Source organism: Centroberyx gerrardi, chromosome 17 (assembly GCF_048128805.1).
Source record: "Centroberyx gerrardi isolate f3 chromosome 17, fCenGer3.hap1.cur.20231027, whole genome shotgun sequence".
In the NCBI taxonomy this organism is placed as follows: Eukaryota; Metazoa; Chordata; class Actinopteri; order Beryciformes; family Berycidae; genus Centroberyx; species Centroberyx gerrardi.
Window position 1 is genome coordinate 9,293,142 of NC_136013.1, and position 25,636 is coordinate 9,318,777.

The 25,636-nt window shown below is 43.4% G+C and overlaps 2 protein-coding genes across 2 annotated transcripts in view; one reads left to right on the forward strand and one right to left on the reverse strand.

Annotated features, from left to right (window-relative positions):
- LOC139924781 (transformer-2 protein homolog beta-like) overlaps positions 1–25,636 on the reverse strand; it is a 319,694-nt gene that overhangs the window by 55,120 nt on the left and 238,938 nt on the right. The gene's annotated exons all lie outside the window — the stretch shown is intronic.
- LOC139924811 (single-stranded DNA-binding protein 3) overlaps positions 8,225–25,636 on the forward strand; it is a 35,770-nt gene continuing 18,358 nt past the window's right edge. The window contains exons 1-4 of the mRNA XM_071915972.2: positions 8,225–8,378; positions 13,110–13,182; positions 13,931–13,992; positions 17,280–17,364. Coding sequence (XP_071772073.1) covers positions 8,323–8,378; positions 13,110–13,182; positions 13,931–13,992; positions 17,280–17,364 — 276 coding nt within the window. The 5' untranslated portion in view covers positions 8,225–8,322. The remainder of the gene's footprint in view (positions 8,379–13,109; positions 13,183–13,930; positions 13,993–17,279; positions 17,365–25,636) is intronic.

A 25,636-nucleotide genomic window follows, 5' to 3' on the forward strand; every position in this document is an offset into this window, starting at 1 on the left:
AAAAAGACCTTATAGGATAAAACCAGTGTGTTTTTTTAAAAGATTATGCCAGTGGTTTAAGGTTGCCCCTCTCCATTATGTTATTCCTGGTGGTTTCTGCACACAGTCAGTGTAGTTGGAGATATCAGGGCTTGTTTTCCTCCCTTCAGAAGAAGCCGTTTGCTGCCATTCATTCTTGTACAGTATGAAAAACAGCTTTCATAAACTTGGAAATTGCCTGAGCTAGATAAACATGAGGACTTAATTTGGTTTTGTCAAAGATTTTCTGTTTTATTGTTATTTCATTGTGCCTGAATTGAGTGTTTTCCTATTAGACCATTCATTGGACCGGAGAATATTTCAGGCTCTTTGATTGGATGGGCGAGGCCGGAGGGCGTGTCACAAGGTAAACTTCTGAAACTTCACACCAATCTCTGGCATCCTTTGTGATTACATTACGTTCTGTGTACTGTCAATCACCTGACACACACAGGAAGTCTCCGGCAGCAAATAATCCCTCAAAGGATGTCGCTTAACAAACTTTATTATCACATCCATGTCTTCTTATTTGGAGCGCGTCTGTTAGCCGAGACAACAGTTTATTTTAAGCTAGGTTTGACACCATTTGTATTTTTAAAGCATGCATTGCAAAATGATTGGGGAAATGCAAATCAGACATAGACAGTAGTAAATGGGCTATAACTATAAATGACACTGGTATCCTCCTTTAACCGGAGTATGGCCAATAGCAGGGTAATTCCGGGCATGTAAACATAGTCAATGGTCGCAAACAAAAATAATAACTGACCATGAAAATTGTGTGTAAGCAATTATGATAACTTTAATACTTGAATTTATATTGAATGAAGTTCTCAACATGTCAAAATGTGTTTCTGTTTTCAAGAAGGCACCAAGTTGAATAAGGTCTAAGGCCCTTCACTTACAAGTTATAAGCTCAGATGCATTTATGTGTGTGAATGTATGTGTGTGAATCCTGTGTGTGTGTGTGTGTGTGTGTGTGTGTGTGTGTGTGTGTGTCCCTAAGGCCATCTCGCTGTCAACCCTGGGAACTTGTGTGTCCGACTGGAGGTCCGCAGTCCTGCCCTGTCAGAAATAGGCCGGGTTAGGTCAGAAAATGTTTCATAAGCTTAGGCTGACCTCTTTACTCTCTCTCTCTCTCTCTCTCTCTCTCTCTCTCTCTCTCTCTCTCTCTCTCTCTCTCTCCCGCTCACCCACACACAAACTCACAGTCACATACACAAATAGTATCATATGCTCCTGTCACAAATAAAAAATACTTGAAATGCTCACAGACATGCATGTGCTGTTCGTACCCTGTGCAACTGTTTTCACTGCACCAACTTATTCCACAGCTCACTCACTCTTTCTTCATTTTTAATCTCTCAGAATACTCCCCTTTCTCATTAATATTTCCTGCATTCTGTTTTTTGATAGCTTTGTGTTCCAAGAATATTATCTTCCCTGCTCAACTTTGAGACTGAAGGAGGTGACTGAAATACTTGAATGTATGACATTACAATGTGTGTTTGTACATGTGAATGTGCATATGGACACATGTATGTCTGTGTGTGCAGGTCTAGGTGTGTGTGTGTGTGTGTGTGTGTGTATGTGTGTGTGCATGTGTGTTTGCAAAGACGTGTTTCTTCCTCTGTGTGCAGGTCTGTGTGCGGGTGCCTTTGCACGGATGTGTGTGTCTGTGTCGATGTGTGTATTTGCCTGTCTGCAAATGTGTATGTGTGTGTGTGTGTGTGCGTGTGTGCGTGTGTGTGTGTGTGCACGAACGTGTGTGTGCATGTAATTGCATGCATGTGTCTCTGTGTTTGTCTCTGTCTACCATTTGACTGCCATCTGAATCTGTGGCACGTACAGCAGAGCTACAACACAGCAGATAGACAGACAGGAGGGAGGCAGGAGAAAAAAGGAAGAGTGGGGGGGAGGAAAGGAAGCGGGAGGGGTGAGAAGGAGTGAAGAAGTAGGGAAGAGAACAAGTGAGGAGGAGGGGGGATAGACAGACAGAGACGAAGACAGAGCGCAGAGAGAAATAGAGAGAAAGACAGTCGGCGAGCATGAGAGAGTTAGACAAATAGAGAGAGAGACAGAAGGAGAGAGAGACAGAAAGAGAGAGAGACAGAAAGAGAGAGAGACAGGCTCGGAGAGAAAGAGGGGGGCCATCAGCACACAGAGGCAGTCTGTGGTCTTCCAAGCAGCAGCAGCAGTAAAAATAGGGGAGAGGAAAAACAACGATGGCTTGAAAGATTAAATTCCTGTTGGAATAGGAAGTGCAGGGAGAGGGAAGGGCAGAGATTGAGTGAGGCAATGGGAGTGGTGGGTGCTGCTTGGTAAAGGTGCTGGTTTTGGCTTTCAGTAATACACATGGTTTAAAGGAAAAACCCACCCACTAAAACACTTTAACACTGTTCAAAACCAGCTATTGGCAATGCATCTCACATTTCTGGGTCCACTTTGTTTGGTGTATTTTTCTTATTCCCGCGGACAACTGGCCAAACGTAGATGATTGGACATGATGAGATGATGAGATATTTCCAGCACAGCGACAATGGAATTTGATAGCAGAATAAATATTCTACTATCTAAAATATCAACCGGTAAAGATCAGGTTTTGGTGTCAGAATCGAAAAGCAAGAACGTATTTCTAGGCTCACCATGTTGAACCGACGTTCAACAATCATACAGGAAGAAATCCATCGTAGAAGAGGCAGAGATACCAAATTACCCACGGACAGTATAGCCTCAATAGACCATAATGCAATTCTAATAATAATGCAGCATTTTGTGTTTTGAGTAAGAGGCGCTCTCTTTATCTCTCTCTCGCCTTTTCTTGACTGGAAAACTCGCTCTCTTGCTGTTACTATGCTATTGATAACGCTATTGCTATTGCTTTCCGCCCACATGTACTGCATACAAGTTCAGACACATTCTCTGGGGTTTGTCAAGAGTCATGTAGGAAATTGCGAACTTAATTAGAAGTAGATGAGGTAGGAAAGTTGGTGCACTAAAAAAGTAAATTACAACACTTCATCACAAATTAACTCCTGGTACGCATTGAACATCACAGATTTATGATATAGAACAGTGTAAGAGTATCTGACGGTGTTTTTTCCCTTCAATTAGCCATCTACTCACTGAACATTCATACCTACATGGGGAATATGGCCGACGCACTTTTAATTTATAATCATTCCAACAAATTTCAACAATGTTCTTATCATCTCCTCATTGTCTGTAACAATCACTTGGAATTTTGAATAACTTCATATAACACAAAGCAAGCCTATTTTGCCATATACTTGCAATGGGGCATGTCTGTTCTACAAAAATTAAGGAGTTGGAGAAGGAAGGAAGTGATTGCTAAGTGTTGGAATGGGTCCCACATCTCTCTAAGAACCCAATGAGTGCTGATAGAGAAATTCCAACAAACCGACTGATTGGCACCGCAAAGGATGCCATTCAATTAGAAATGAACATGTGAATGGAATGCTTCTGAGAGGGATCTGGAGTGATGAAAAATACAGGTTTGGCATGATTGAGCTCAAACCTGTTTGGGGATTGCACGTGTGTGTGTTTGTGTGTGTGTGTATGTGTGTGTGTGTGTGTGTGTGTGTGTGTGTGTGTGCATATGTGTGTGTGTGCATGTGTGTGTGTGTGCGCTCTCCCCGATAGGATAGGGGCTTCGTTAGGGTAATTACAGCTTTGCTATGTAAATAAGCCTGTCATAGAGGGGAGAGACACACCCACCTCTTTTTCAGACCCAATTAACCTAACTCCCCTGGAATTCACATACCTAACAATCTACAGCACACACACACACATGCATACACACACACACACATAAACAAAATCCATTCCAACACTATTGTATGCACATGAGTGTATGCACTTTTGCATGAATGCGCAAATATCCTTATGCATGCATTTTTACACGCACACATGCAACTCTTTCTCTCTCTCTTTCTTTCTCACACACACAACCAATCTTAAGCACCAGGCAGCAGCGTGTGCGTATACTTGTGTGTGTGTGTTCTCTCCTGGTTGAGGCGGTAGGCTACAGCTAGCCAGGTGATATCTGTATGCATGAGGCGTCACCCCGGGCTAACTGGCTGCTGGAGCCGTGGTGAGCAGCATCTATCATCTCAGCCCGCTGATGAATGTCTGTCCTGAGTGGCTCTGTGGCGTAGTGAGGGGAGCACAGAGAGTACGAAATGACTCACGGTAGAAGGAGAAAAGGAGGAGAAGGGAGGAGGAGGGAGGAGGAGGACAGGGGGAGGGAGAGACAGACGGGGAAAGAGAAGGGAGAAGGACGTGGGGGACGGAAACAGAGAGGAGGCGGAAGGTGAGAGGGAGGAGAGCGGAGGAGAGGGCGAGAGAGAGAAGGAGCGGTGGGGAACGAGAGCGCAGGAGGAGGAATGGAGGCAGGAGATGAGAGGAGGCAGGAGATGGAGATGGGGAGGAAGGCTGAGAGAAGAGGGAGAGAGAGTGAAATAGAGAATAGCAGTGAGGCGGCACCAGGACGGAGGAATGGAGATGGGGAGAAAGATGCGGGCAGAGGAAGAGGGTTGAGGGAAGAGCGGAAGAGAGAGAGAGAGGGTGCAGATGGAAGTGGAGGTAGGAGGTAGGAGACAGAGAGGAGAGGAGAGGAGAGAGAGAGAGAGAGAGAGAGAGAGAGAGAGAGAGATGAGGAGTCAGAGTGCAGAAGAAAGTACGGAGGCAGGAGATGGAAAGGAGAAAGAGATAGAGACAGAGAAGTAAGAGAAGAAGATGAGGAATGAGGGTGGAGGAGCATGAACAGAGGCAGGAGAGGAGAGAGAAACAGAGAAACAGAGGAAGAAGGGTAAGGGGGTATAGAGAGAGAGAGAGAGAGAGAGAGAGAGAGATGAGGGATGGGGGGTGCACAAGGAAGAGCAGAGGAGATGGTGGAGAGAAGGCAGGAAAGTGGGTCAGAAGAGAGGACGATGTTGTTGAAGAGAAGGACGGAGAGTGTGATGAAGAGAGATGGAAGGAGAGATGCCAGTGGGAGGATAGAGAGAGAGAGGGGTAGAGAGATGGGATGATGGTGGGGTAGATGGAAATGTTAAAAAGAAAAGAGAGGGAGGGGAAAAAGAGGGAAGGATAGGGATGACAGGGGGGTTAGATGGAAGGATGGATGGAGAGATAGATGGACAGAGACGAGGGGGAACAGAGATGGATGGGTGGATGGAGGGTGGTAATTGCATAGCTTGTAATCACAGCTTGCTCTATTGTTGCTCTCTTGTAACCTTTGGTCCAACTGGTCTAACAACCTTATCTGCATTTGATAAGATAGAGGAAACAGAGCGAGAGAGAGAGAGAGAGAGAGAGAGAGAGAGAGAGAGAGAGAGAGAGAGAGAGAGAGTACACAATGTTGTTGCTCATGTGTTTATTCCGTGCAAAGGAGGAAGAGCCAGTGTTCCAGGGGATCATTGGGTTCTTGGATCAATACTGGTGCTATGATGAGACAGTGATAGAGTTTGTGGTCTAGAGCTTAATAGATACCCGCACCCTCACTTTCTCTCTCTTTCTCTCTCTCTCTCTCTCTCTCTCTCTCTCTCTCTCGCTCTCGCTGAAACACACACATTGCAACTGATAAAACAGCACAAGCAAACAAAAAGACTAGTCTTAAGGTAATTCGTGTGTGCATGAATGTGTGTTTATGTGTGTGTGTGTGTGTGTGTGTGTGTGTGTGTGTGTGCATGTATGTGTGTTTATGTGTGTGTGTCTGTGTGTGTGTGTGTATGTGTGTGTGTGTGTGTGCGCGCGCATTAAAAGTAATTCTGTAAGTAATTCCACATACAGTATGGGTGAAACAACAAAATTGCAGAAGCATGGGGAGAGAAGAGAATCCAGAGCTTTTTGCTTACTCTCTCTCTCTCTCTCTCTCTCTCTCTCTCTCTCTCTGTATATTACATATATATACACATAGAGTACATAGAGTGTGTGTGTTTAAGTAAATTCAGTTTGTTCATATTGTAACTATATATGTAAAATCATGTGCTATATTTAGTCTCTTAATGCCTGTGTACTTTCCAGTATGTTTATTATTTACACCAATTCACCAAGGCATCCTGTACCTGCTGTTTATAGAGATTCTGATTCTCTCTCTTTTTTTTCTCCTCTATTTCTTTATCTTATTATATATACTCATTATGACGTGTGTATATTCACATGTTCATATAACCCATAAGACTTAGTGGAAGGAGACAAACTGTACCACACACATATACACATATACACACTCTGTCTCTCTCACACACACACACACACACACACAAATACACTCTCTTGTCTCCACAGACACATGCATGCGCACAAACACACATTCACACACACAAAAATACACTCTCTTGTCTCCACAGACACATGCACGCATGCACGCACACATGCACGCACACACACACACACACACACACACACACACATTCATGCACACAAACAGTCAGCTGTGCCCTTCCCACAGTGAGTAGCATGAAAACAGAACACACTGCCTGTCCCTGCGTTACACACACATACACACACACATGCCGCACACACAAACTCTGCAACTGCCCTCTACACACTCTTAAAGGGATATGACACAGACTTACACATAGCTACCAAGAGCCAAAAGCATACCAGAAGAGTAAATAAGTGCATACAATAGCTGTAGTATCCTATATGATTATACACTTGAAGGTTGTGTGACTACTGAACACAGACTATTGGAATAAACACCAATAAACACATTTAAAGGAAAACCACAGCAGAATCTAATTCATAGGAACCTTTTGGGAGTGGAGGATATATGGAGATTATTCTGTTTGGTGGTATAGGTTGAGACACAAGGACAAGACCTCTTAATGTGAATATGAGTGTGCATGTGTATTCCATAAATATCCTGAAGGTCTATTGCAATTCGTAATTGGTATGCTTCTAATCACTTGCATGATTCAACAAGACATTTTCTAGTGATGGCACACAATTAATGCATTATATTTTCTCATTGTAATGCCTTTTTTATGACCTTGCCATAATGCTTATTCATTTTAAGTGGTCAGTTTGCATGTTTGAAGTGTGGATAAACCTGTGGATAAAAGTGGTTTGGGGTAGCATGCACAAGACCATAAACATCTGTGTACTGGAGTACTATAATGTAGTCCTGTAATTGTATTGTAATTGTGCTGTACTGTATGTGGATGAAATGCGTACATTTTAGTTACATGGCAGGACCACCTTGATAGTGAAACTCTGCCCTAGGCTACTTTTCTGGTGCATAAATCAACTTTTTAGTGAACACCCACAAGGAAACTATAGGGTGCAGCCAGTAACAGTTATCTATATGCTACGGAAGATATAGACCTAATGAAAGACAGGTTTAGGCTGCCATGACCTAAGTTTCAAACACTAATAAGAAAACAATAAGGACGAACAAAGCCTGAACAATACCACTACGTTTGTAGTCTACTGCAGGAGATCCCAAACTTTGCTGTATGAAGAAGCCCTGAGTACAGACCTTTTTGACCACAGACCTCCTTTAGATAAAGGTTTTGTCCCAGGGAGCCCGGTCTGAGAAGATGTTGCAGTCTGTCTGTACTCAGAGATGAAACCTCTGCTCACAACAGTTGGCCTTATGCATTCACTCCAAGCGCTAACGAAATAATAGTGAAATTAAACTATTGTTCATTTTGCTGGGGACCTCCTGGAACCCCCTTAAAGATGCTTGGTGGCACCTAGACCCCAGTTTGGGAACCACTGGCCCAGTGTACCATGAAAAAAAACAGTAAAATCACTTCTATCCTGCTATTCCCAGTTATGTAATCGGCTAACTTAATAACCTCACTATCTCATCTAACCTTAATCAATAACAATCGTTCCTCTGCTGTAATTAGTGATGCCTGTCGCGCCAACATGTGGTTTATGAACACAAACATAACGTAAGGCCTAAACTTGAAGGCCTCCAAAAGAGAACTTGAACTTGAGTTTTCAGAGCGAAGTCAACAAAAACGGAGACACTGTGACTTTAAGAAGCCCCCACCGTTTCACAACAGGGGGGGCGTGAGCAGAATCCAGGAACAGCGATTGAAAAAAAAGCTCCACCAGTGGACTGTTTCAAGTTCCCCCCGGCTGAAACCCTGCCTGATTTGTGGGCAATGTTGGGGATGTAGAAAAAAAGGAAACCGGAGCAAAGAGAGAGCAAGAGAGAGAGAGAGAGACAACACTAACTGGGTAGCTATGGAGATAGTAGGTTTTCCTGGTAGCTTTCTTTGACAGGTGTCGAGTGGGATAAAATAAAGTATCAAAACAGCCTCCAACATGTACGCCAAGGGTAAAGGAGCTGTGGTCCCCTCCGATAGCCAAGCAAGAGAAAAGTAAGTAAATTATTGCACTGTCACAACAGAGATCCAGCTAAGTGTGTGCTAGGTAGCTAAACTTGCTAACTGATGTGAGGCAGCTCAGTCACTCCAAAGCGGCACGCATGTTCAGCCAGCTCTTTTTGTTATCACACAAGCTACAAAAGTGATGGTATGTTAGTTTATTTGTTGTATTTGCCACTTTGTGTATATTGGTGCCTCTTGCATCCCCCAACTACAAGCAGTTTCTTTGCATGGCTGTTAGCCCAAGCAGCTAGCTACCTTGCCAGTTTCACTCTTGTCTTTCTTGTTTCTTTCTAATGCAAAATAGAGAATTGAGAGTTTTAACGCAAATGACTCAAGTTGCATCACTTCTACAAGGGAGTGCTGCTGCACGTGTTTCCAGAATAATGCATAAATGTGCACTCCAACTGAATTGTCTGAGAGGTGCATGGATGGGGATCCCACTTAGTTACATCTATCCCTCGCCCAGTGTGAGGAACAATGCATTTGGAGTGACGCTGTGCATTGTAGCTAGCTGGCTTTTGTGTCGCCTGCTAAAGCAGCAGTTAAAAATAGAATACAGCTGTTTGGGGCTTTGTTACAAAATAGCAGAGGAACGTGTTCTAAAATCGTTCCAAGTTCCAGAATGATATTCTCTCCGAACGCACTGGCTACATTGTATCCATGTGTGTTCGGTCAGGAGTGAGCCAGTGCTATGCTCTCCATGCAAGGGTAGCTGCGCCTGATAACTTTTGTGGCCCGTACAGATTTCTTAGTAATCCCGAGTTGTACGTACGAGTGCGATGGATATATCGTTCGTAATTCCTGTCACCGCATGCTTTAACAGACCCTCAAACAGGATTTTCAGTGGTTGATTCGTCAGAAAACAACTTAGGTGGTGTTAGCTTGGGTAGCTGTAGCCCACCAATCCCTTTGTCTGCATGCCACCGATGCCTGTTGTTCACACAGGAGATGCGAGCCGCACGTTACCACCGTTGTCCAGCCCCTTTAACAAATAAACTAATACGGTGCTTTCCATTTAATCTGTATCTGAAATATTAATTTCAACTCAACCCTCCATAAATTACTGCTGAAATAGAGGCCGGTGTACATAGACAGACCGGCTAGCAACTTATAGGTTCTCTTACTTATGGTCAGTGTTAACAAAGCCAGCCAAGACCTGTCGATGCTTTCATCCAACTTTGTAAGATGTAATGGTTTTAGAGCCCCGTGCTGTGTCAATGGTTAAAGGCAATCGCTCTTACACCACTGTTGAATAAGCTGGAGGTGAATACAAAGTATGAAATGAGAGAGCCTACACAGTTGATTGCATATGGCTGTATTCCTCCCAGTGGATGGGTTGAGCACTAACAAATGCTCATCCTCTGACCCGCTGTACCAGTCAGCGGGTTGGGGACTGAAGTGGGACAAAGTTGTCAGACTCGTGTGAATGTTTGTGTGATTATCAGCAGGCGCCTCATCACCTAAAGTTCACACCTCCTTTTTCTCTGCTCGAAAACCCCTATCCTTTATGCTTCCTCTCTCTTTCAACGTCTGTCTTCATCTCCCTCCTAACTCTCACTTCCCATCCTTTGCCGCTCCTCAAAGTCCTCATCCCTCGCTTCAGTGTTGAATTATTGAGACGGACTGAAGCAGTTGCTTTCAGCTCTGCGTCAGAGAGAGAGAGAGAAGAGAGAGAGAGAGATGGTGGGCAGACTCATCCATGTTTAAAGAGGGGGTTTTGTCGGGAGCCTCAGGCAGGATGTCAGGTGTGCTGGTGGTGTACATCAGGGAGATTTCTCACTCTGTGGGAGTTGGTGTATGTGTGCACCAATGTCCCATCTCAGAACGCAAGAGGGAACGGCGTGAAGGGAGGTCAGGGGGTTACCTCACATGGTCTGAGGGCAGGAGGGAGGGAGAAAAGTAGGGAAGAGCCAGAGGAGAGCATGAGAAGACAAGGTGGGGGAAAGTGCAGAGGCAGAAATCAGAAGCTAATGGAGTGTGTTTCCAGTTATGGGGTATATAACTTGTGTGTCACCAGGCCATAGAAACTTACAACCTACGAAATAAGGTTTGTTGGAGTTGTCATTAAAAAATGCAAATCTTTCCTAATTTCTTTGCTGTGCCTGATTACTTGAATGGTTTCAAATTCTGTCTGGTGTGCTGATTGTGATGTTTAACTGACTGACTGAATGACCACAATCCTGTTGTCCCTTTTTCCTTTCCGTCATGAGTTGACTGTTCCTCTGATCCCCTCTACCACCTACTGTTTCTCCCTCCATAAAAATAGGGCATGCCCCCGCTAATGTTCCAGTCAAAACTAATTTTTCTCTTCTCCCTTTACTCCACTATACTATCGCTGCTCCCTCTCCCCCGTCTTCTCCTCCTCCTCAAACTTCTCTTCCTTTTCTATGAGCTGGCTTGTGAGCTTTAATAATGCAGTAAGCCAGGTGCACGCACACGCAGCCCCCTTCGCAACACACACACACACACACATAAAAATTTTATCGAAGGCCTCTTGGGGGGAGATCTGCAGTGTGATCCTCCCATCCCCAGACATAAGACCTACTCCTAAACTATTCCCTACAAGTCAAACTCCTGTATAAGGCTATACATGCATTAAGCCAGCAAGTAAAACTGCTGTGTTGAGGTAGATCCAAACAGTATCAATATATTTGAAGCACTGGGTGTACCTGAAAGCTCCTTGTGAGCTTGTGCCTCAGTATAGATATAGGGAATCTATGATCATTCAGTTGTAATCAATATGTGATCAATATAGAATAAACTGGCGAGGCACAAGGATAAAATATGGTGTGTCTATGTGTATACTATGCAGGTGTGTGTGGCCCAATGCTAGACTGACCTGCAAGTGGCAGTGACTTACACTCTACACCAGCGGTCACAGAGAGCTTTCTGACCTACAAATTGCTAGGAGCCTCAGAAAGTGGTCAAATTCCCCTGGCTGAAGTGGTCAAGTGTGTGTGTGTGTGTCTGCTGTGTGACTCCCTTACAGTCTTTAGCCTCTTAAGAGCGTTGGTCATTTGTACGACTACCAACCTGTCTTGCCGTCTGTGTTGAATTAAGCAAGTAGATGCAATCAGGGTGTCTTCTCCCTGTTGGATACTTGTGTAGTATGATAGATGTATTTACAGTTGAATATTATTAGCTGGTGTAAATTGCCTCAGGAAGTTTAGAATTCAAGGCCACCTCGATTTTATTTGTTTGTTCATCTGTCTGCCTGTATGTCAGTCTGTCTGGATGTCTGTCTGCCTGCCTGCCTATGTATGTTTTGTTATCTTTGTGATAGACTGTCTGTGAAAGGGGAACACCCTCGGCTATTTATTACCCTTCCTAGTAGGACGGCCTGCTGTACATATACAGAGACACACGCACACACTCCACTCTGAAACTATGCGGACAGCTGAAGAGGAGGCACGCTGACTGCAGTATTTAGTCAAGGATGCCTACTTCTGCACCCATGTTGTATGGGTTTGTGTGAAAAGCCTTTGGAGATTGCAGATGGACATGGTTGGTTCATTGGTATAAAAGTAGGGATAACCAGACAATGTCAGGACAATCTATATCTCCATCAGGGTGCACCTCAGCAATAAAGCTGTTGCTGTTCCTGTTGCTCCCAGTTCATAGCCTCATCTGTAGCCCTTTATTTAGATTTCAGGCATTTAGCAGACATGCCTTAGTAGTGACTAAACATGAGTGCGTTTTAGCTTAGAGTTTCACAGAAAAGAGTGCAATGCTTCATTGTCCCCCCATGTGGACATTTATTTTGTGCACCTCAGCTTAAACGCACATTACATTCACACCACAATTCAACAACAGTGCAAGAGAAGACAATGTTAAAAAGCTTCAAGGTCTGACGACAGTTTAAAAACAAACCTACACAACGGCCTGATTATCTCAAGAGCATGTTCCATTGATCAGTCCATTGACTAATGATGGGGACTATGACACCGAGCTACTGTCCCTCTCATTAGGACCCTATTGGCCTGTCAGAGGACTGTCTGCTCTGGGCACACAGGGCACTGTCATATCCACGCTGCCGGTCGATTGATGGTCCATTAACAGCCTATTAAACACGGCTAAGTGAAGGAGTTAGGAGTACAATGTTGGGCCGATGGGGGTTTCCCACTCCACAGCATGGTTCTTGTGTCTGTTAATAGACCCTGGTGAATTGTCGTTTTCAAGTGTGGCTGGCCTATTATAACAGCAGTGATTAACAAAAAAAAAAAAAAAAAAGTCTGGCAAGAGCTTTTAAAATATTGTCGGCATTAGTGAAAATGCTCGCCTTATCCAGCTATTTCTGCCAGTTTCTGCTGTGTTCAGTCAGAGACGTAAGTGAAGGCAATATCAGACAAGAATTTTCATAATGGTTTGCCAGTTTCCCACAGGTTCTGTAGTTATTTGTGGTGTTGGCAAGGTTGGGCTGGGTTAGATGCACATTGTTGGTGGTGGAAAAGACTGTGTGTATGCAACATAAGAAGTGCTGTTGATATGTTATTGTGTCAGTTTGGGGAATCTATTTGTGGTGGGCTTGCCTGATACTGTGGTAGCCCGCCCCAAAATAAATCTTATGTATGTGAAACGCTGGGACTACATTTTTTGATTTATAACTGTTCTTAAGTGTATTTAGTTGCAAATAGCAAGGGTTTGACAATGCAGTGGTCTTGCTGACAAATGAGCAAATTAACTCTCTAAACGTATTTTTTTTTTTTCTGTTCTGCATTTCAGGTTAGCGTTATATGTGTACGAGTACCTGCTACATGTGGGAGCACAGAAGTCCGCACAGACCTTCCTGTCCGAGGTAAGATGGCATCCGTGATGCTAACCGACTTATAAAGCACTGGCCTATAGGTCAGGTGTGAGACTCCTGTAGTTCTTTGCACCATTCTCTGAGTATGGCTTGATAGAGAAGTGTGAAGATGAGGAGAAGAGATGCAGAATTGGTGGAAAAACTTCAGGGAGTCAACTCACATCTTCCTCAAATGGTTCTGATCAAACTAATGTGACCTCTGGAACAAGGGCCTTGATTACTTATGAATGTAGAAGACTTGGTAATGTGAAGGTAGTATGTTGCTGAGCCGGAACAAAAGTTTGGTCACAGCAGCCTGGCAGGACAATGATCCTTTATATCTCTCTCTCTCTCACACAGACAGACACACACACACACACACACACACACACACACACTGTTGGTGTAACACTGCTACTTTAGAGTTAAAAAGAGGAACAAGACACAGACTTACTTTTTCACACAGAAAAAGGAAGGCAGTGAGGTAGACGGAGATGGTCAGAGCCAGAGAGATGCCTATCGCCACCTCTGAGGCCATTGACAGTCTGAGACGGACTGATTATGTGTTCTTAACCCCCAGACCTGCAGACATAATCCTCTCTCCAGTGGCTACAAGTGACCTCTTCTCTTCTCTTCTCTTCTCTTCTCTTCTCTTCTCTTCTCTTCTCTTCTTCTACTCCCTTCTCCTCTTCTACCCTTTTCTTCTCTTCTACTCCCTTCTCTTCTACTCTCTTCAACTCTCTTCTACTCTCCTCTCCAGATTCGATGGGAGAAGAATATTACATTAGGGGAGCCCCCCGGATTCCTCCATTCTTGGTGGTGGTGAGTGTCACCTTTGCTTTTTTGTGTATGAGCAGCTAGTTTTCATTTTGTACTTGTTTGTTTTGATAGGCCTATCCATTCCATTTTTATTTGCTACTGCTTGGGTGTGTAAACAATATTTACAGTGTGTCTCAAGCAGTATTTGCAGTGGATCCCCCTCACTCATTGATAGGGCTCCAGTGTCCATCCCGGCCCGATGCTTAATTCATTGCTGTCATATGAACAAACAGTAGCTCCAGTTGTAGTAAGTTTCGTGGTTTGTGCCAGATTTGAAGATGTACTTGGGTTTCATGAAAACCCAAGTACCCATGCAACCCATTCAAAGCCCTTTGTAATATTTCAGAAATGCATGTTTTATTAAATTGAGGTTGTTTGTCATCATTCATGATTAAAAATGACTTCTTGGAGATGGGAGGTTTATATCTGACAGCAGAGTAGTAACTATGTGACTCAGCCTTGGGGTTGACCAGCCTCAGTCACTGAGGGCGTGACCCCTCCCTCCCCGTCTTCTACCCTCTCCCCTCCTCCAGTTCTCCATCCTTCACCCCCTCTCCTGAAACAATGGATCCAGATGGTTAGGGAATGGCCTCCCCCCTGTTCCCCTCCCCCTCCTCACCCTCTCGTCACCCTTTGTGCGTCCCCCCCTCCCGCTTTTCTCCTTTGTTCACGTGAGAGAGGGATTCTTAGCAGATTAACCCGTTGCATTCCAGGTTCCTTTGTGTCACCTCTCCCTCTCCTGTCTTCCTCCTCCCCCTCCTGTCATTTTTGCCCCTGGGTAAGATTTGGCCTTTGGGGTCACCACCTTGCGCACCGATCAGCAGTTTCACTTGTTTTTTGTCTGTCCTTGTCACCCAGGGTTCACACTGACCATTATTGAGGAATTGCTTATGCTTATAATGCAATGATACAAAATCTTTAAGCATGCGTAGATTATTATTAATATTGTTATGAGTAGAATCTTTGCCTGTGTGTGACTGTGGTTAAGACTCTGGAGACTTGGGACTGAGCCCTCCTGGACTTGGCTGAAATATTTCAGCCAAGTCCAGGCTGAGATGTTCTAAAAACTTTCACCAGTTCCAGTTCAAGATAAGGTTCCAAAACAAGAACGTTCCAGAAACATTCTCAGTTTACAAGAAGGTTTTACAGATTTGTAAGTATGTCAGTAAGTTCTACATACTTAACTCTTGTGAGCCCAAGAGAGAGCAAGGTTTTCAGCCAGGTCAGAAGAAAATTTGGCCAGAGGTGAAGCGATAACTGAATTATCTTACCCAATCTAGAAGAATGGCTACCTCAGTTAAATTTTACTCAAGGAAGAGTATTTTCTAACAATTCAACAATAAGAGTAGTTTACTACAGAAGGTTCAAGCACTGAAGCACGTTACATTTGAGCAAAAATTATTTCGAATTTTGTGCATGTTCCAAAATCTCCAGAATAAGAAATGTCCAGAATAACTGTGTCGGATCACCTGGTACTCACAACTCTTATGTCTAAAACGTACCCACGTAAAATAATAGTAATGATAATAATAATGTGATAATTCATTGATCCCTGTAGGGGAAATTCTCTTTTCACCTGCCCCCTCCACAGGGAGGTCAGAGCGCAGGGTCGGCTACAAAATGGCGCCATTGGATTTGTTAGGGATTCAGTGTTTTGCTGAAGGACACTTCAGCAGGGTGGATGCTTGCTGATGCACAGGCTTGAAACCGGGTCCACCTAAAGGACAATCTTCCTGCTCACTACGCCACCAAAGGGTGATATCTCTGCTCACTATGCCCTCAACAAAAAGTAGGAATACATACTTAACTCAAGTGAACGTAAAAGAACAGACTTGTAAAAATACCCCCACATCTTCTTAAAGTCTACAGTAAGTTCAGTATAGCAACTAGTAACTTTTCACCTCAGAGAGTGGCTCTGCTGAGTCAGAAGAGTGAACATCAGCCTTACAGAGCACCATCAGCAATATGAGACCAAGGACATGTTGTCATAAAAAGAAAATGAATGAAGAGAATGATATTTTGAAAGCGTAGTTGAAAGTGTAGGTATAGGTTTACACTCAAGATGTACAGCTTCATAAGTAATGTAGTAGTAGCAGTAGTTTTTTTTTTACATTAAATCAATACACTTTTTTTGTATCTAAGAATGTCACCTTCAGTTTGAATTGTGGGCAAACCTGTTAAACTGAGTCAAGAAGATTATGGGCTCTCCTCCTTCTCCTCCTTCTCCTCTCCTTATTCAGTTTTGTAGTGAGAAGGAGGGCCTGGGTTCAAGCCCCTGTGACACAAACATTCGCTCTGCTGAAGTGTCTTTGAGCAAGGCAGTAAATCTCTACAGGAGCGCTGTTCTGTAGCTGACGATGCGTTCTGACCTCCTCATGGAAGGGGGCAAGTTAGAAGAGATTTTCCCTTTTTGGGGATCAGTAAAGTTCCACAAAAAGTCCACCTAAAGGGCTCAAATAGCCCACATTAGAGCCACCGTGGACTTACTGACTTCGTCACAGGACCGTCCTAAGCCTCCCAGATATGACGAGTGTGTGCTGTGAAGTGCGGAAGTCTAGGAAAATGTCCAGATGTTTGGGATTCAGCTTGTCTGTGTGCGTTGGCATTTGCCGGGGCATTTGAAGTGGCTCCCTGATAGGTGATTAGTCCTCTCGTTAGCTGTGTCGCTGTTTCACTGGGTTTATAGCACTTCCATTGAATCAATACGCAAAGACTGATTCAATTAGGACCTCTTAGACAGGTAGCAGCTCACACAGGCAATTAGCATTCTCTTTTGGTGTGTGTGTGTGTGTGTGTTTCCACTCACATCGTTCAAATAGATTGAAATAGAAGTTTGTACGGAAATAGTTTATCTGTGTGTGTGTGTGTATGTGCTATTGTACCTCTATCCTTGTGAGGACCAAAAGATGAGGAAAGCCCTTCACAATGAGGCCATTTTACTAGTCCTCAGTTGTCTAAAGGGGTATTTTAGGGTTAGAATTATAGTTGATTAGGTTTGTGGAAGGGTTAACGTTGGGGGTGAGGGAATAGAAAGTCCTCTGGAAAGTCCTCGCAAGTATAGTAATACAAACGTGTGTGTGTGTGTGTGTGTGTGTGTTTTGAGTGAGAGGTTGATTGAGGGGGCGACATTGGCATTGTGTCCCTCTTACAATGATGCTCAAGTGTGTAAGAGGCAGTTTAAGAGCGCTGGGGAGATAGTGAGAGTGTGTGAATGGGTTATGAATAGCTGTTACACATTTGCTTGTATTGCTCTGTTTGGTAACCTTTGACCTCCTTTTTCCCCATTGCAGTGTATTCTGGGATTTGTATTGTGCAGCTCCAGACCGAAGGGAGACATGCGAGCACTCCAGTGAGGCCAAGGCCTTCCATGACTATGTAAGTGACAGACTGGCAGCTGGCTGAATTGTTTTCTGTGTTTTTTTTGTTATTTTTACAGTACTTCAATCACTATCTTACACATTGTATAATTAGGAATTTGTTTGTTTGTATATCTGTCTGAGACACACATACAAATACACATTTTTACCTTTGAGGTCAAGAGTGCAAGGGTAGCTAGGCCTGGCACCCTGGGAGCAGGTGGAGGCTCAGTGTCTTGCTCAAAGACACTTGGACAGAGAATGTAAACACTGGCTGTAGTGGGAATCAAACTTGTGACCTGCCCCTCTAACCACCAGAGGAACCAGCGGGCCGCCCTGTCGCACAGTTTGGATTAGGGCTGAAAGATATTGACAAAAAATCTATCATTGCGATTATTTGACAGAATATTGCAATTGTGATTTAAACTACGATTTACTTGTTTGAGTGATGAAAAGTTCCAATATTGTACTTGATTCATGGACCGAAGATTACCTGCAGCTATAAAACACCTTGTTTAGAAATCCATTTTGGACACCCCTCTCTCTTAAGCAATTAATTGCAACCTCTGCGATTTGGAAATTGCCGAAGTTCATATTGCAATTTAATTTTTTTTTTTTCCAATTAATTATTCAGCTCTAGTTTGGATGCTTTACTGCTGCTGACCAGAAGATGTTCTATAGACACAGTGTGTGTGTGTTTTTACGTGTGTGGATTGTTTTGATGCTATTGAGCTCCCAAAGGAGAAATTAATCTTTTCGCTTGTCCCTCACCACAGGGAGGTCAGAGGTCAGGGTCAGTTACAGAGCAGCTCCCCTGAAGCTGGTAGGGATTGAGTGTCTTGCTCAAGGACACTTCAGCAGGGCGAGTGCTCTCTATCATGGGGGCTTGAACCCAGGCCCCCCGGTTAAAGGAGGGTCTCCCTAATTACTACGCCACCATGCTGCCTAATAACAATGTAAATGTGTTTCTGTATCCTCTGTGTGTCGTGTCAAACGTCATGTGTTGTGATTGACATTGTGTGTCTGTCTTCAGCCTGTCCCCTCTCTGGCCAAGACAGTGTGGCATTGTGTGTGTGTGTGTGTGTGTGTGTGTGTGTTGTATAGTGTGGGGAGATAATGGAATAGAGTTCTAATCCGGTAATCCCAGCACTGGGCTGGGGCTAAGCCAGGGATTTGGGGGCAGGGGGGTGGGTGTGTGTGTGTGTGTGTGTGTGCGTACATGTGCGTGTGTATGTGTATTTTGGGATGGGGGGGCATCTATGGCAACCGGCCCAGAGAGGAGAGGGTGGGGGGGTTCACACCCTCAGTGCCAGAGTGCTAGTTAACCCTGTATGTGTGTGTGTGTGTGTGTGTGTGTGTGTGAGTGACTGCATACATGTAGATTGGTGTGCTAGATGGTCGCTCGCTGTCTGCTCCGAACAGTGATAAAGCGGAGGAGACGGGACCGGTTTAATTTTGGCTCCAGCCCCCTCAGGCTAGTCTCTGAGCACAGGTCCTTTCTGCTGGTTTTAAAAGACAGAGCCGGTTAGAGGCATCGGGGGGGGGGGGGGGGGGGGGATATTTCACCTTACCTCAAAAGAGTGTTTCAGTCTTTTGAGAGTGATTGCTGGATGGAAAGCCAACATTTGAGATGCATTATCACAGCCTTCTCTGCTGGCGGCGGATACAAAGCTAAGGTTTATGTTTACAGTCAAGGCTACTTTTTTACCAGGAGCAAAATCCTGACACTGGTCGTGAAAGTTAAGTAGGGATTCCCAGACTGTTATTTTAGAGTAATTTGATCGTTAGTTGGTGTCAAGTCTTGGGCTAATTATTATTGCTTATAAGTATCCAGTTGCTTTTAGCATTGTGATCACCAAAGAGGCTGGTGTTACAGGTTCCTGGATTGACTGATAGAGGATAGAGGCAATTTCTAATATGACTAACAGGATTCATACAAATCTTAACATATATTATGATATATATTTTATGTAAGATCTTTATCCAGCCTATCTGTGGGTCATTAAAAGGTCTGAAAAAGTCTTGAATCATCTAAATTTAAGGCCTTAAAATGTCTTAAATACAGTAATTACAGGTCTTATTATTATTATTATTACTTTTTAGCATGTTATTCAGGTTTGTTTTAAATTAAGTTTCATTTTGATGCATCTATATAATTAGATGGTGACATTGACAGAAACAAAATACAAGGCAAAGGCAAATGAATTGTGTAGCTTCACCAAAAGATGTGAATGGGACCAACAGTAGTGTTTGTTTTATTTTCTTACATTGTATTACATTGCTTGCACTTCCAGTTGGTTACATTAAGTTCGACCTGCATGCATGTTGACTCTTACTTCATTACAGGAGAGGGTTAATACAATATGCCAAACATCATGCAGTTGGACATCATGTGCCTAAATAATTTATTTGCTGGTGTCCTCTTTCTTATGCTGCTCATTTATAGTTTGAGAACTTTGATTAGCTTTGTCGGAAATGGTCTGTTTTGCCAGCTTTGTTTCTTAATTTTAGTTGTTAAATCTTAAATCCAATTCCAGGTAGCATCATAAATGTCTTCAAAAGTCTTAAATTTGGCTGAAACCTGCAGATACCCTGTTATAAATTTGAGTGGCTTTTATGTCCTTTTGTTGCTTTGACTGCTTCTCGTTCCTTAGTCACGCTCTCCTTTCCCTCTCTTTTTTTTTTTTTACCTGCTCTGTCGCCTTGCACTCCCTCCCCACACATCTGCCTGCGGTTCTGTCACTTCTCTCACTCCCTCCCTACACTCCTCTCTTTCTCTCCGTCTCTCTCTCCTGTGCACATTGTGCAACTCTAGCCTATTCGCATCATGTTTTCTCACAGCTTGTGGTTTCTCCGCGACACCCCCACATCTGCATCTGTGGTGGTGTGCACACATTTGTCTATCTCTCTCTGTCTCTCTCTCTCTCTCTCTGTGTCTCTCTCTCTGTGTCTCGGTCTGTCTCTCTCTCCCTCTCTCTCTCGCTCACGTTCTCTTGTTCTCTCATTCCTCCCTCCCTCTCTCTGTACCCTTTCCCCCCACCTATTTTTCCTCCCATCCTCCTTCGCTGTATCTCTTACTCTCTCCTTCACCCAACACACCAGTCCGCCCCCTCTCTTCTCTCTCATCTCACTCGCCTTATCGCTCACTCCCTCTCTCCACCTCTCCTCCTCTTTTCCTCTCTCTCTCTTTCTCTCTCTCCCTATCTCTTCCCTGACCCCCTCCTCCCTCACCACCACCGCCACCACATACACCACCACCTCTATTCCCGAGAGAAGATTGATTGGCTAATCTAGCTGTTTACCCACAATGCCTAGTAGCGCTGAGGAGAAGAGGGCAGTGTGGACAACATGAAGACACCACCAAGAGACAGTCGAGGTATTTGAAAATGGAGTCGAATGGAAAGCGGCAAAACGGAGAGCGAGGGGAAATTAAATATAGGTCTAGTTTTCTTTATATTTTAAGTATTATTGGCTCTCTGTATGAGATGTGTTTTGCATCGAATTAATTAACTGGGGTCTAGTTTTGCCCATGCTAGTGTGTGAATTCAGAGGTTGTTGACTAGGACTGGCTAATGGAAAAAATTTTTGGTACCAATACTGGTTCTGTTATTTAACACTTGATATTGGCTCTAAAATGATACTTGCTCAACAGCTTGCTTTGTTGAATAGAAGCGCATCATTACACAATATAGTAAATCATATTTTGTGCAACAAAAAAAAAACAAATGAACTTCTCATCTGCTTTTCTAAACAGATCAGGAACAAACAGTTTTTTCCCCAGTACAAATAACCAAAAACTCGGAAACTTGAGTTCTCAGTGTAATATCCAACATTTTTCGCCATTGACGCCAATGAAAAGTCTCATCCCACCAATGCATTTGCCACAGCCAGTACATTAAAAACAGTTTGTAGAGAAATACTGATGCCTTGACTAGTCCACCATTTTAACCCATGCACATACATAATTTTCTTAACATGACTTTAAAAGGCCACAATCATTGCAGTTGCTATTGTATTAAAAGTAGTGATTCTGTCAGAATTGAATGTGCAGAGATCATTGCGCTTATTTGCCTCCCACTCTGCATTAAGTTTTGTTTTGCCTCTTCACTGCCAGTAACACACAAGCAACGGTGCGCAGTAATGGAAAAAGTGAAAATAGTCCTCATTAAACTCAATAATTAGCTGCGTGATAAAGTGATGTTAGGAAAAACCTGCAATACACGTGTTGCTGAACACGATGAATTACGTTAGTCAAGGCCCATATGTCTCTGCGAGCTGTTCATGTATTTTTGGAAACAAGAGGCTATGACTTCAAGGCGATGGGGCAAACCTGCAGTAGAACAGACAGTAGTAGCTTCTGACTGTGGCAAATACACTGGGGGTTGGAATTATCACTAACATTGGAAACAGTTGGGTACATGCCTTCCTATCTAGAAGACAGAAAATTATAAACATGGTCTCTTCTGCTGTTCTGTAGCGGACCCTGACCTCTGACCTCCATGCAAAGGAGGGCAAGCGAAAAGAGAATTTTCCTATGGGGACCAATAGCGTATCACATGATTACAGTTATGTATTAAAAAGCAGAAATGCGAAATGTCAAAATGTAATCAATGCCAAAGTTTAGTGAAATTTACATTATAGATTCGGCGGAAGTTATATTCTCGTTAAGAAGAGTCGTTCTCATTCTCCTTCATACTCTTGTCTTTTGGCTTCTCTGCCTTCTCTCTGGAGTGTTGGCTAAGTGGATGTTGTGTCTGCAGCGTGTATTAGTGCTGTCATCCTGTGTGTGTGTGTGTGTGTGTGTGTGTTAGAGTCTCCCTGTCTGGTTCAGTACTCGTACCTTGGCAGCAGCTTTTTTGGGAAGCATGTATGTGTGTGTGTGTGCGTGCGTGTTTGTTTGGTGTGCATGTCGTGCCAGTTTTGAGTACCAGCTGGGCTTTCAGACACTGTGTGTGTGTGTGTGTGTGTGTGTGTGTGTGTGTGTGTGTGTGTGTGTGTGTGTGTGTGTGTGTGTGTGTTCGTTCGTCTGTCAGACGTGATGTTGAGAGTAGCAGCCGTATCCTGTTGCTCCAGAGCGAAACACACTGTTTTGACTGGGCTGATAAATTAGCTAGATCACCACAGTCAGCTATTTTTCCTCCTGTCTCCACTCTCGCTCACTCTCTCCATCCTCACTCTTTTCCTCCACAACCCCCTTCTATCTCTCTCTCTCTCTCTCTCGCTCTCTCTCTCTCGTTCTGTGTGCTAAGGACAGCAGGTCAAGGAGACGGTGATGAGGTACATATCAGTGTGAACCAGAATGTAGATTAGTACCCTCTCCAGGCAGGGACACACACATAAATACAGACACACACACACAAGATACAGTCTCTGTCTCCTTCTACCTCTCCCCTCCCTCCATCCAGTGTTTATGTCTCTGTCTTTATCCCTGTGAAAGGTATCAGGCGGAGGTCAATAATGTGTTGAGCACTATTGATCCGTCCAGTAGGACCTATGGGTGAGAGAGAGGCTATGCTTGGATGAGAGAGAGAGAGGGAGAAATGGAGGGGGAGGGTTCAATGCTATTCTGTATAGACCATCTACATGCTGTACCATACCAGCCAATCAGATCATTAGTCTTTTGTTCTCTGATAGATTATTCATCAATAGTGGGTTCTTACATAGGAGGAAAACCAAGGAAAACGCGGTTTCCTCTTGGGGCGCCACAGCTTGGCCTGTGCCGATATGAAAATTTCATAGTATAATTATCTTGGCCAGAATTAGTATGATATTTAGTGCTGAAACGATTAATCGCTGGAAAATTAATTTATTATAATTTTAATAATTGATTAATCGTTTTAGTCATTTATCAAGTAAAAATATAATAATATTTGTTTCATATCATACTTTGGGGTTTTTTTTGGATGCTGGTCAGACTAAGTAAGCAATTTGAAGACATCTATCTTCATCTAAAAAATAATTAATACATTAATCGCTAATGAAAATAATCGTTAGTTGCAGCCGTAACGATATTATCTCGATGATTATTGATAAGATGAAAACCTTAGGAGGAGGATTTGACAGGGATGGTGACGCTGATTTATCGCTCCCAGCCTGATCATCCCGGCTTCAGCCATGACTTTGTTTATGTGTTTACCATAAACACTTCCTCTATGACGCTGTTAACTTCCCAACGAGAAGCAGAGGGCTCCCCCTTTTGGGGAACATAAAACATCAGTGATGACAGACGAGAGAGACTTGGGGGCTGTGCTGTATGCTTTTATTTGTTCATTCGTCTCCCAACAAGTTGCTGGTTATCGCCGTGGTTACGATCATAACAATTTGGGACAGTTTCATAATCATTATTGTTTTTTACCGCAATTATATAGTAATACCGGTTATTGTCCCATCCCTAGCCACAACCATGGGTTAAGACATCAGTAAGTTTGAAATATCTTGCCAGCTTCACATGTCATCATCCCACCCTTGCCATGCCATCCAACAAGGTGTAAGTCATCTTTGCTATGCCTTCAAGGTACAAACAAGGAAGAGGTGGGCAAGGCTTTTTCCCAGTAGTTTGGGTGGTCCTGGATTGAAACTTGAGTGAATGTTTACCTTGGAAATCAAAGGTTGCACCTTCGAGTTGCGTGTCTGCAGATTCTCTGCCTGAAGCAAAATCTAAACCCAGTTCCCACAGACCAATCCAAATAACCCCCTCTGACCTAGAGGAAATACCTTAGTAAAGTTGCCTCATCGTAGGAGCTTGGTACCAAACTATCTCAAATAGCAGCCAACTGATACTTGCCTCCGTTTAGCAGATATGCCCACAACACTTCTATTTGTGGAAATTTGAGAAAGATGCAAACATGTGGCAAGGTTTGATCAGCTGCAACCATATTTTTATACAATATTTTCATGCCTGTAAACACCATGAATTCTGTGTATACAGGTAGGGGTGAGAAAGCACATCAATTTGCTACATTAAATTTAGTCTTCTCCCTTAACATTGTGTATTGGAGTGATTTTCCTTAATTCAAAATAATAGCATATTCTTCACGTAACTGTTCATCTAATGCCAACAAAATAAAAAAAAAATCACAAATCATGAATGTATGGCTAGTGAAATTTGAGCATATTAACTGTACAAAGTTTACTAAACATTGGTTTTGATTTTTTTAGCGAATAGACTAACGGCTTCATGTTATGTTGAACAAAAGCACCAGAAACCTGTTGAGAGGATGTTAGCAGCACAGATCAGCCACTGTTCAAGTCAAATATTTTCAATAGCCAGGTAACATGAAAACTCACCATCTAGCATTTGGTGGAGATGAGGCTCCAGGATGCTTTGGTGCTGTGTAGTGCTGCTGTGGAAGGCCATTAAAATATAGTTTACAGTTTAGACAGTGTAAATATTCCCAGACTTTTGAAAATCAGGAACCCGTTTTTTTTACGATGGTCCCATGGGTTTGGTTGAACTTTCAGCCAGCTTCCATGAAAGAAACTTATTCTTCTCCTTCCTGCTGCATGTCGGGACAGCAAGACATTTCAAGCAGTGTTGCCACCCAGCACTTCCTTTGCACTTCATTTTCAGACATTGTATTTTTCATATACTGTATACGGCCTGAAGCTTTTATTAATGGTGCAGCTCATCAACTATAAAAACACACGTTGATTATGTCAATTAATTAGTGCGGCACTAATGTTGATTCTCAGTTGTACTTGTCCAGTAATTCTGATTCTGTAAGGCAGACTTATCACAAGATTTTGATACCAAACATACATGCTGACATAGCAGAGCCAACCAATAATCACCTTCAGTCTCCCACTTCTGAGTGTGGAGTTGAAATGGTAAGGTAGATGTAGGCAATACTGCGGGTGCCGATACTTAAACTAAAAAACGTTGTCGGATCCTTCAGTATTTCCCCAGGCCAGTTGGTTTTAGTAAAGACCGAGCGCATACTAAACCTTACGCTTTGCTGATGGCAAGTGCACACTCTGCGTGCTTTCAATTTGTATACATTCAATCAGCAAACTGGTGAATGCACAAGCAGATAGTTCTACATTAATAGCCTGGAACAATATTGTGACCAAGTGATTTATTGTGAACAGAGATCTCTCTCCCTGTGTCGTTTTCTCTGACTATCCTTTGCTTCATTTTTCCCCCCCCTCAGCTGTTTTTTCTGCTCTCTGTCTCACTCTTGTATATCTTCTAACTCTCTCTCTGTATCTCGCTCTCGCGCCTTCTCACTCCTGCATCTTCTTATTCTCTCTCTCTCTCTCTCTCTCTCTCTCTCTCTCTCTCTCTCTCTCTC